At 41.5% G+C, this 12,976-nt stretch overlaps 1 protein-coding gene across 3 annotated transcripts in view; it reads right to left on the bottom strand.

Annotated features, from left to right (window-relative positions):
- The window catches only part of LOC109894049 (zinc finger protein 768-like), a 47,092-nt gene that overhangs the window by 14,235 nt on the left and 19,881 nt on the right, over positions 1-12,976 (bottom strand). For 2 of the 3 annotated variants that reach the window (XM_031828156.1, XM_031828153.1), the window contains exons 4-6: positions 2,686-2,850; positions 2,182-2,293; positions 593-1,957 (exon numbers count right to left, since the gene is read on the bottom strand). In XM_031828156.1, the coding sequence (XP_031684016.1) occupies positions 996-1,957; positions 2,182-2,293; positions 2,686-2,850 (1,239 nt within the window). In that variant the 3' untranslated portion in view covers positions 593-995. Of the gene's footprint in view, positions 1-592; positions 1,958-2,181; positions 2,294-2,685; positions 3,104-12,976 lie in introns of those variants that run through there. The other variant, XM_031828155.1, reaches the window with a different exon arrangement.

The raw sequence follows: 12,976 nt of genomic DNA on the forward strand, positions 1-12,976 counted from the left end.
AGGTGGAAAAACCCATTCACCAGGCATTAGACAAACTTCCTGATTGACTTCCACCAGGGGGTCTCCCACTACACTCTGTGAAGGCTGAAGCCCAGGGTGACCTGCTCTTCTCATCATGGATACTGTGGTGTTTCGAATCATAGGAACAGGAGGGTTTGTCTATCAGCCCCAGGTCCTGCTCCATCCCTGCAATGAGACTGTGAAGAGAAGGGTCTGGGCTGCAGACTGGATCCCTGACGACCACCAGGACTGAGGTTGTTCAATCCACCTGTCCACTGGTTGTGTTCTATGTAGTGGTTGTGGTGGAGTCTCTGTCCCTCGTGGTTGGGGCCTTTGTTCTGACTCGGGAAGGCCCAGTCGCCAGTAACACCGGATCGGCAGGTCTTCATTGACTACAGACTGCAAACAAAGATTGTACTGAAAAGCAGAAAACTTCATTTAAAAAACTCTTTCCTGTATACACAGAAACATGACATTATAAAATCTCAACCACAATCAAGCCCATCTTGAAAACTGAAGTACCTAACAATATGGAGCCATTAGAGTATTCTAAAATATATATATAAAAAATGATACAAAATAACCAAGTCAGTCAGCAGAGTCAATTTAGAATTTAATTTAAACAAAATAGCAATCACAAGTAGAATAACTTCACTATGGTAACACTACCTTTTATATAAATCTGGTACCATCGCTTTGATAGAATACTTTGGAAATCGTTCAACATTAGACACATCTTCACTACTTCATGTCAAGTAAACATGAATTAAGATACTATCATTTCCTCATTATAAAACACCAGCATCAAACAGGACAAGGTTCACTTTACATCAGTGAAGCATTTTTACGGACACCATCACCCCCCATGATCACCATATCATCTACTCTGCCTCATCATACTCATTCTTTCCTCAGGTCACCTCATCCAGTTCCCTACTACATCCAAAACTAACAAAATTAACTACAAACAAACGAACGAGTACTACATTACATGTCTATACATGGACCATGTGCATTTTCTGCTGGTGTATCCTGAGGTAGCTCCTCTCTGAGAACCTCTTCTCGCAGTGCGTACAGGCAAACGGCCTCTCTCCTGTGTGGACCTTCAGGTGCCTCTTCAGCTGGTGCTGGTGGGAGAACCTCTTCTCACATTGGGAGCAGCTGAAGGGTTTCTCCCCTGTGTGAACCCTCTGATGGCTCTTCAGGTGGCCAGCCCGGGCGAAGCGCATATAACACTGTGTACAGTTGAATGGCTTCTCCCCTGTGTGAGTCCTCTGGTGGATCTCCACCTGTTTGGGAAAACTGAAGGCTTTCCCACAGAATGAACATGGGAAGCGCTTCTCTTTGGCGCTGCTAGATTTACAGATTACGTCTCTACTACTGTCATTTGTCAATGGGATTGTGTAGCCATTTAGTGTTGAGTCACTGGCATTGTCTGAGGTCTGGTTTAACATTAGGAGAGTGTGAGGAGGATGAAGGCCAGGGAGTGTCTGTGTTGTCGCAGGGTCCATGTTCCAGTTGATAGATCCTATAGAAGGCAGGCTGAAGGCAGCACCTGTTAGGGGGTTAACCTGAGGTGCCATCAGTCTCTCTGAATCACCACTATAGGAGCAGGACGGAGCATCGCCAGCAGAGTCTGTTTCTGTTCTCTCCAACCGCATACGGACACCTCCCCGACCCTGCAGACCAAATCTACGCCTCACCCTGGTCTCAGCCAGTCTGTTGTCATGGAGACTAAGTTTGGTTGTTGTTTTGTGTTCGACTGTCAGTTTCTGGTTGTGGTTAACGTTCCCCCGCTGAGAGTTGAGGATGCTGTCCCATCCACTGACCTCCATTATATCGCCTCTGGTCCTGGCCTGATCAGTGATGTTGTCTCTTTGGCCTTTGGCTGCACCGGTCTGGGTATGGGAATCCAAGATGGTTGCCCAGTCTCCTCTGTTAGCCTCCAGCCAACCACCTGCAGGAAGAGGTTACAAAATAGACTTCACAAACATGGCAGAGAACATTCTACATTTGGATTTTTATTGTCAATTACCTGAGCATTTTCATACATTGTGTTTTTTTGTATGTAAACAAATTTCATTTTATGAATGAAGAAAATTAAGGAAAAATAATAGCCAGGTGCATCACTATTTCCATTGAAGATCTATTACTGTATATAGACTATTATTTCTCCCTTACCTTCCTCCCCCAGCTTTAGTCCACTCAGCAGATCAATACTCTCTGGTTCGTCTTCGATTGTCTCTTCTTTGACAATCAGCAGATCAGGCTTCCCATCCTCCATGTCTACTGACTGTAAGATATACAGAGTGAGAGGATGTTGGATCAAGAAATCTGAAATGAGCACCGTTCTATGGAGCATCTTCTGATTGGGCATTGAGGGATTGCTGTGAGTACTATGCAAACGTGTTAGTTGATTTGATTACTTGACCTTCTTTAATGAATGGTTTGATAATTCAAAGGCATGGTCTCACACTACCAGACAATATATCAAGACCTGTGCACTTATACACAAAGAGTCTCAGAGTAGAAGTGGTGATCGAGGATCAGGTCCCGCACTTGTCTACATAGTCTTGTGATCTAAAATTACAAAACTGATCCTACTTCAGCACTCCTACTCTGAGAGGCTTAGTGGAATATGGCCCAAACTAATACCATTCAGACAGTAGTTCACAGTGGGCTCACCTCAGTGAGACTGTGTGTGGTCCTGTGCTGCTCAGCTGGTTCCTCTGTGGGTTCAGGAGGAGGTGTAGTCTTGTTGTCCTCCATGACCATGGTCCCCTCTGGGTTCCATAGACCCTCATCATACCCCTCCTCCTTCACCAGCAGCACCTCTGGACCCTCCTCCTCCTGGAAGAGACGGGTGATACAGATTACAGACGTACACTCGCTCAGGTACGTACCCACACAGATAATAAACATACTTTCAACATGGAGTGTTTACCCATTCCGACGACATTTGAGTCCTATACTGTAGTTACAGAATGACTTAATTGTTGTTAAACCCATCATGATGGACATACAGTGGGGCAAAAAAGTATTTAGTCAGCCACCAATTGTGCAAGTTCTCCCACTTAAAAAGATGAGAGGCCTGTAATATTCATCATAGGTACACTTCAACTAACTACAGACAAAATTAGAGAAAAAAAATCCAGAAAATCACATGGTAGGATTTTTAATGAATTTATTTGCAAATTATGATGGAAAATAAGTAAAGTATTTGGTCAATAACAAAAGTTTCTCAATACTTTTGTTATATACCCTTTGATGGCAATGACAGAGGTCAAACGTTTTCTGTAAGTCTTCACAAGGTTTTCACACACTGTTGCTGGTATTTTGGCCCATTCCTCCATGTAGATCTCCTCTAGAGCAGTGATGTTTTGGGGCTGTTGCTGGGCAACACGGACTTTCAACTCCCTCCAAAGATTTTCTATGGGGTTGAGATCTGGAGACTGGCTAGGCCACTCCAGGACCTTGAAATGCTTCTTAGGAAGCCACTCCTTCGTTGCCCGGGCGGTGTGTTTGGGATCATTGTCATGCTGAAAGACCCAGCCACGTTTCATCTTCAATGCCCTTGCTGATGGAAGGAGGTTTTCGCTCAAAATCTCACGATACATGGCCCCATTCATTCTTCCCTTTACACGGATCAGTCGTCCTGGTCCCTTTGCAGAAAAACAGCCCCAAAGCATGATGTTCCCACCCCCATGCTTCACAGTAGGTATGGTGTTCTTTGGATGCAACTCAGCATTCTTTGTCCTCCAAACACGACGTGTTGAGTTTTTACCAAAAAGTTATATTTTGGTTTCATCTGATCATTCGACATTCTACCAATCTTCTTCTGGATCATCCAAATGCTCTCTAGCAAACTTCAGACGGGCCTGGACATGTACTGGCTTAAGCTGGGGGACACGTCTGGCACTGCAGGATTTGAGTCCCTGGCGGCGTAGTGTGTTACTGATGGTAGGCTTTGTTACTTTGGTCCCAGCTCTCTGCAGGTCATTCACTAGGTCCACCCGTGTGGTTCTGGGATTTTTGCTCACCATTCTTGTGATCATTTTGACCCCACGGGGTGAGATCTTGAGTGGAGCCCCAGATCGAGGGAGATTATCAGTGGTCTTGTATGTCTTCCATTTCCTAATAATTGCTCCCACAGTTGATTTCTTCAAACCAAGCTGCTTACCTATTGCAGATTCAGTCTTCCCAGCCTGGTGCAGGTCTACAATTTTGTTTCAGGTGTCCTTTGACAGCTCTTTGTTCTTGGCCATAGTGGAGTTTGGAGTTTGACTGTTTGAGGTTGTGGACAGGTGTCTTTTATACTGATAACAAGTTCAAACAGGTGCCATTAATACAGATAACGAGTGGAGGACAGAGGAGACTCTTAAAGAAGAAGTTACAGGTCTGTGAGAGCCAGAAATCTTGCTTGTTTGTAGGGCACTAAATACTTATTTTCCACCATAATTTGCAAATAAATTCATAAAAAATCCTATACAATGTGATTTTCTGGATTTTTTTCCCCCTAATTTTGTCTGTCATAGTTGAAGTGTACCTATGATGAAAATTACAGGCCTCTCTCATATTTTTAACTGGGAGAACTTGCACAAATGGTGGCTGACTAAATACTTTTTTGCCCCACTGTAAATATGAGGTTGTGGGTAAATATGAGTCAGCTATTAGGTCAAGTCAACATCATACAAACCTGACTAAACTATATTGACGTGTTCGTTAGTATGTGTGTACACTACACAGTGCATTTGGAAAGTATCCAGATTCCTTGACTTTTTCCACATTTTGTTACGTTAGTTTTATTCTCAAATGTATTCAATTGTTTTTTTCCTCAATCTCCACACAATACCCCATAATGACAAAGCAAAAAGAGGTTTAGACATTTTTGCAAATGTATAAACAAATGTTTTACATAAGTATTCAGACCCTTTACTCAGTACTTTGTTGAAGCACCTTCGGCAGCAATTACAGCCTTGTGTCTTCTTGGGTATGACGCTTCAAGCTTGGCGCACCTATACTTGGGGAGTTTCTTCTCTGCAGATCCTCTCAAACTCTGTCAGGTTAGATGGGGAGCATCCCTGCACAGTTACTTTCAGGTCTGAAAATAACTGTGCAGGGATGCTCCCCATCTAACCTGACAGAGCTTGAGAGGATCTGCAGAGAAGAAGATGAGAGATGTTCGATCGGCTTCAAGTCCGGGTTCTGGATGGGCCACTCAAGGATATTCAGAGACTTGTCCGGAAGCCACTCCTGCGTTGTCTTGGCTGTGTGCTTAGGGTCATTGTCCTGTTGGAAGGTGAACCTTCGCCTCAGTCGGAGGTCCTGAGCGCTCTGGAACAGGTTTTCATCAAGGATCTCTGTGCTCCGTTCATCTTTCCCTCGATCCTGAATAGTCTCCCAGTCCCGGCTGCTGAAAAACATCCCCAAGGCATGATGCTGCCACCAACATGCTTCACCGTAGGGATGGTGCCAGGTTTCCTCCAGATGTGACTCTTGGTTTCATCAGACCAGAGAATCTGGTTTCTCATGGTCTCAGAGTTAAACCCTACCTCTTAAATGAATCCTACCCCCCACCTAAAAATAAATACCAACAGACGCCTCACAAGTCCTCAACTGGCAGCTTCATTAAATAGTATCCGCAAAACACCAGTCTCAACGTCAACAATGAAGAGGTGACACCGGGTTGCTGGCCTTCTAGGCAGAGTTGCAAAGACTGGCCAATAAAAAGAAAAGATGGGCAAAAGAACAGACACTGGACAGAGGAATTCTGCCTAGAAGGCCAGCACCGGGGCCTCCCACTCTTTCTATTCTGGTTAGGGCCAATTTGCACTGTTCTGTGAAGGGAGTAGAGACACTTTGCACTGTTCTGTGAAGGGAGTAGTACACAGCGTTGTACGAGATCTTCAGTTTCTTGGCAATTTATCGCATGGAATAGCCTTAATTTCTCAGAACAAGAATAGACTGATGAGTTTCATCAGAAAGTAATTTGTTTCTGGCCATTTTGAGCCTGTAATCAAACCCATAAATGCTGATGCTCCAGATAATCAACTAGTCTAAAGAAGGCCAGTTTTATTGCTTCTTTAAATCAGAACAACAGTTTTCAGCTGTGCTAACATGCTAAAGGGTTTTCTAATGATCAATTCGCTTTTTAAAATGATAAACTTGGATTGGCTAACACAACGTGCCATTGGAACACAGGAGTGATGGCTGCTGTAGATATTTCCAGCTACAATAGTAATTTACAACATTAACAATGTCTACACTATATTTCTGATCAATTTGATGTTATTTCAACGGACAATTTTTCTTTCAAAAACAAGGACATTTCTAGGTAAACCCAAACTTTTGAACGGTAGTCAGCCACCTGGTGGAAGGGACTCTGTGGATCTGAGGCTCTTTTCCCTGTTGCCTCCATCATCCTCCATATCCCACCAACATCAGCCGCCTCAGAGCGCAACTGGTCCTTGTTTGGGAACACACACACCAAAGCACATAACAGGCTGACCAATTGAAAAATTGGTGGCCATCCGGGCAAATTTGAGACTTTTTGAGCCTGACAACGAGCCATCCTCAACAAGGTTGGAAAGTGACAGTGAAGATGAGGCCTCAGAGTCTGAAGTTCAGGAGGTGGACATTGAGGAGGTTTAGGCAGAAGACATGAAAGCCTGAGAGGAAGACAACCAAAGCTTTAGTTTCTAGACTATCATTTTACAGATGTATGTTAAAAGTTTTTGGGAGATTCGATGGATCATTGGGGATCATTCAATAGTCCCTTTCTTTTGTTGTTCTGTGAAATCATCCCATGTGAAGAGTCAACTCACTTAAAGTTCAATTCGTAACTAAATTGTTTTTATTGGAAAGATTTAATAAATTTGCAATTATGTCTACTTATCATAAGGTAAAAGGATTATGTTTGTCTCCATATGATATGGTAAATATATCCAATGCAAAAAAACAGCTACACTTAAATGGTGTTCATGTAAATTTGCATATATTTCCGTTAATTCCCAACAGGAATGTTTCCACCTCTGAATATTCCCCAAAATGTGCCACCCTAGCCAGGATCAAGGCAAAGATGACCAGAGCAGTACAGAGAGATCGAAACCCTGCTCCAGAGCGCTCAGGATCTCCGACTGTGGCAAAGGTTAACCTTCCAACAGGACAACGACCCTACGCACAAAGCCAATACAATGCAGGAGTGGCTTTGGGACAAGGGTCTGAATAGTTATGTAAATGTTATATTTCAGTTTAGTATTTTTTTTATAAATTAGCAAACATTTCTAAAAACCTGTTTTTGCTTTGTCATTCTGGGGTATTGTGTGTAGCTTGATGTGGGAAAAACCTATTTAATCCATTTTAGAATAAGGCTGTAACCTAACAATGTGGAAAAAGTCAAGGGGTTTGAATACTTTCCGAAGGCACTGTATATAGGATAAATATGGTGCATAGGAAGTAACGACAAGAGAATCATTGAAGATGCACATGGGGTAATAATGGAGATTTTAAGTGTGTTTGGGACTAGTACTAAGTGAATGTGGATGTGAAAGTTGTGTGATTGTAAAATATGACTTTAAGCTGATTGAAATGTGGATAATAAATGGATTGAAATTTGGATAATAAGAGATTGAAATGTAGCTATAACGTACTGAGTCTGGGGACTAGCTCCATTGTGACTTGAGTGAATGTGAGCCGAGTTTTCCAGATCTGTGTTAGTTGTTCTAGGGCTTCCATCCACCACCGCCCATCGTAGTCTGGGACTACAAGTGTATAGGAAGTAGTGGCAAGAGAACCATTGATGTAACAATAGAAAAGTCTAAGTGGTCTGAGAACCACTGATAATAGCACAAGGTCTTATTGTAGGAATTTATAATCGATGAAGATGCACGTGTTGTGAATGTGAATACCTAAGTATAGTTATATAAGGACAATAATGAATACCCCAACCAGTTTTGTGTGAGCTGAATTTTCAGATCTATAACGTTATCTAGGGGTTCGGTCCACCACTGCCCATCGATCTACAGTTAGTGAACACTGACAGGAGATGCCAATGAAATATTTGAGAGGGTAACAGCCCCCGGACACTGATTTCCTCGATATGAAAGATATGCATACCTCTCGGGCTGCTGTGGTGTGGACATGAAAAACTAAAGATTTACAACTTTATATAGGGGTTCTGTATGGAGATAGAGTATTATTCCCGAATATGCTTTTAAATAGAACATTAGAGGGAATATGTAAACCCTTGTATGAATAGAACACTGGTGTAGAGGAGGAATTTGTGATGTAACACAAATGTATAATGGGTTACCAGAGATCTGACGAAGTAACAATAGAAAGAAAAAAATATACAACTTGCACACCCACACATAGACGTATTCTGAGAAATGTTCAGTGGTCTCTTTATGGATCATTTGAGAAAGATAAGGTTAAAGCATTGTACGGGATTTGACTTACCCCTAACCAATAAAAATATAAAGAGTTTTCTTCCACCCTGGTAATACATTTTGAAATAAACCCCATGCCCTGTTAAATAGAGCCAATGGTGTTAAACGGTTGAGTAGATGAATACAGAACATGCTAGGTAAAGACTTAACCTGTCTAGGAACGGGGTTCCACTTCGCCAACAGCCAATGCAATTGCAGGGCGCCAAATTCAATCAACAGAAATCTCATAATTCAAATTTCTCAATCATACAAGAATTAGACACCATTTTAAAGATACAATTCTCGTTAATCCAACCGCAGTGTCCGATTTTAAAAAAGCTTTTCGGTGAAAGCATACCATATCATTATATTAGGTCAGCAAGCATACAGCGATTTTCCAACCAAAGAGAGGAGTCACAAAAAACAGAAATAGAGAAAATGAATCACTAACCTTTGATATTCTTCATCAGATGACACTCCCGGGACAACATGTTACACAATACATGTATGTTTTGTTCGATCAAGTTCATATTTATATCCAAAAACCTCAGTTTACATTTGGCTTTGCCTCCAAAACATCCCGTGAATTTGCACAGAGCCACATCAATTTACAGAAATACTCATAATAAACATTGATAAAAGATACAAGTGCTCAAGATATACACTGCTCAAAAAAATAAAGGGAACACTTAAACAACACAATGTAACTCCAAGTCAATCACACTTCTGTGAAATCAAACTGTCCACTTAGGAAGCAACACTGATTGACAATAAATTTCACATGCTGTTGTGCAAATGGAATAGACAACAGGTGGAAATTATAGGCAATTAGCAAGACACCCCCAATAAAGGAGTGGTTCTGCAGGTGGTGACCACAGACCACTTCTCAGTTCCTATGCTACCTGGCTGATGTTTTGGTCACTTTTGAATTCTGGCGGGGCTTTCACTCTAGTGGTAGCATGAGACGGAGTCTACAACCCACACAAGTGGCTCAGGTAGTGCAGCTCATCCAGGATGGCACATCAATGCGAGCTGTGGCAAGAAGGTTTGCTGTGTCTGTCAGCGTAGTGTCCAGAGCATGGAGGCGCTATCAGGAGACAGGCCAGTACATCAGGAGATGTGGAGGAGGCCGTAGGAGGGCAACAACCCAGCAGCAGGACCGCTACCTCCGCCTTTGTGCAAGGAGGAGCACTGCCAGAGCCCTGCAAATGACCTCCAGCAGGCCAAAAATGTGTATGTGTCTGCTCAAACGGTCAGAAACAGACTCCATGAGGGTGGTATGAGGGCCCGACCTCCATGGGTTGATAAATTTGATTTCCATTGATAATTTTTGTGTGATTTTGTTGTCAGCACATTCAACTATGTAAAGAAAAAAGTATTTAATATTTCATTCATTCAGATCTAGGATGTGTTATTTTAGTGTTCCCTTTATTTTTTTGAGCAGTGTACTTCTCTTTAATGCAACCGCTGTGTCAGATTACAAAAAAAATTACGGAAAAAGCAAACCATGCAATAATCTGAGCACGGCGATCAGAGACCAACAAAACCCAAAAGATATCCGCCATGTTGGAGTCAACAGAAGTCAGAAATAGCATTATAAATATTCACTTACCTTTGATGATCTTCATCAGAATGCACTCCCAGGAATCCCAGTTCCACAATAAATGTTTGATTTGTTCCATAAAGTCCATAATTTATGTTCAAAGAACTCCTTTTGGTTCGCGCGTTCAGTACACAATCTAAACTCACGACATGCGGGCAGGTCCAGGCAAAAGTTCAGACGAAAAGTCATATTACAGTTTGTGGAAACATGTCAAACGAAGTATAAAATCAATTTTTAGGATGTTTTTAACACAAATCTTCAATAATGTTCCAACCGGAAAATTCCTTTTTCTGTAGAAAAGCAATGGAACTCTCACATGAACGCGAATCACGAGCCCATGGCACTCTGCCAGACACCTGGCTCAATCACCTCTCATTCCCCGCTCTTTCACAGTAGAAGCCTCAAACAAGGTTCTAAAGACTGTTGACATCTAGTGGAAGCCTTATGAAGTGCAAAATGACCCCATAGACACTGTATATTCGATAGGCCAAGAGTTGAAAAACTACAAACCTCAGATTTCCCACTTCCTGGTTGGATTTTTCTCAGGTTTTTGCCTTTCATATGAGTTCTGTTATACTCACATCATTCAAACAATTTTAGAAACTTCAGAGTGTTTTCTATCAAAATCTACTAATAATGTGCATATATTAGCAACTGGGACTGTAGTAGGCAGTTTACTCTGGGCACGCTTTTCATCTAAACCTGAAAATGCTGCCCCCTAGCCCAAATAGTTTAATATGGACAGAGCATGAGACAGTGCCAGCCCAGTTAATACATATTGATCCCGCCAAAGCATTACATATGAATCTTTAAATAGACATTTAATAAGTGTGAAGGAACAAAGTGAATGGTAAGTGGCTTTCAGATAGCACTAATGCAATATCTTAGTAATTTGAAGAAGTAAATGTTTCAATACAAGGTCACATTATGAACAGAGGGAGGCCGATATCTAGTGTTTGGGTTAGAGATAAGCTTCCTGTGGAACAGCTAGCCGCCAGTACTCACTGAAAAAAAACCTGTCTGTAAGGGACACAGTGGGAAAATCTGGGAATAATTGAAATGACACGTTTATGACAATTTCCAATTATTATTCTATAGTTTGGGTAGCAAGAAGGTAATATCATTTAAAACAGCCTGTTTCCATTACGTGGAACTGTGTCCAGAATGGAAGTAGATCCAAGTAAATGTTTTTGTCACGAATATTGAGCTGATAAGCCAGCACCAACTTTTTGAAGGTTCTAGTAGATTTGTTAAACAACAGGTTCCTTATTTTGACTATTTTATGTCCCAGGGACAGTTTGTACAGAACTGTATGTCAACGCAACAGGTCAAAATGACAATGGTTACAAGAGACAGGCTCTGGGATTTTTAACTTTAGAAGAGGCCTATTCAGCTTGACTGCGAGCTAAGGCCTGGCCATTTTGTTTGTTTTTACCCTACAAGTTTTACCACACACAAGCCAGCACCCACACAACCCACTTGTTAATGAATATTTGTTAGTGGTTTGTACTCTGATTTATTGTGTGGGGTCTTTTTTATTTTTGTTTTAGTGGTTTTTCACAGGTTAGAAATTATGCAACTTAAAGGGTACACAAATAAACATTTTGGAAGTTAAACTTTTCAGAGTTCTGGTTGCACACTTAAATTATCTTGATATGAAATGTACTGAAAAACTAAACCTGGTACACAGAATGTTTGAAATATCTTTATCTTTAAATAATGTCTGAGGTACAGGGGAAACAAACACTCACTTAATGGGGTTGAATGACCTGACTTTCTGGTGAAGCCTGATCACCCTCACTAGAAAGACTGGAGACATTGGGTGACATTTAAATGTACTATGGAAACAATAATAATTAAGAGGAAGTTTTATAATTTATCATCAACAGTCCTGTGTGTGATTCAGAACACGAGAAGGAGAGAGAGAGTGTGCTGCCCCTGAATGAGGGACATCTGTCTCTAGTCTATTTTTAATTAAGTTAAGATGGAGTCATCAAGGGAAAAGGCAGTGGGTTTTTTTTGGACGCATGAATCACGATGTGAGTCGTGTCCAAAGGGGGAATTACCAGTCCCCTGTGGCCCTTTGGTAAATATGCAAATAGATTTTCTTCACATGCCTGCTTGTAAAAGGAAAAAATGTGTTGGAAATGGTTGACAGTTGGGTGAATGGAATATGAATGACTGTCATCCAATATGCTGTAATAGAAATAAGGCCATGCTCGTAAAAAAATATAATTGACCTCCCTCATCTTAAACGACATTGACCGCCACTGGTATTCATAGCATTCTTACGGCTTGCTACAGCATTGTGACCTGCAGTAGCGCAGAGGTCTAAGCAGCGTGCTTTGTCTCCGAGCCTCATGAGTTCTCGCCCAGGGCGTGGTGATCTAGTGGCAAGCCTGAGCCTACATTAGGCCCACAAGTGAATTGCATTTATTTCAATGTTTTCAAGAAGTAAAACAAATAGTCTGATAATTGACTATCCAGAGAAAAATGTCTCAGCTCATCAAAATCATATTGGGATAGGCTCAAACATCTTGACAGCTTTACAAAATGAACTATTAAGTCCACACAATACACACTTTCAATCCACACCAAAGACAATAACTAAATTGACAAATTATACACAGCCTAACTATAAAACGTAGGCGAGCATCCACACTGGAGGAAAATGTATCGTTCTACAGTAGGTTCTACATGTCAATCAACTGATTGCCCAAATCAGCTCATCAACTCAGCCAGGGACACAAAATACAGCCTATTATCTGTTTTCACACCTTTCATAATGTAACAATGGATAATTTACAGAAATACTCATAATAAACATTGATAAAAGATACAAGTGCTCAAGATATACACTGCTCAAAAAAATAAAGGGAACACTTAAACAACACAATGTAACTCCAAGTCAATCACACTTCTGTGAAATCAAACTGTCCACTTAGGA

Source organism: Oncorhynchus kisutch, linkage group LG7 (genome assembly GCF_002021735.2).
Source record: "Oncorhynchus kisutch isolate 150728-3 linkage group LG7, Okis_V2, whole genome shotgun sequence".
NCBI lineage: Eukaryota > Metazoa > Chordata > Actinopteri > Salmoniformes > Salmonidae > Oncorhynchus > Oncorhynchus kisutch.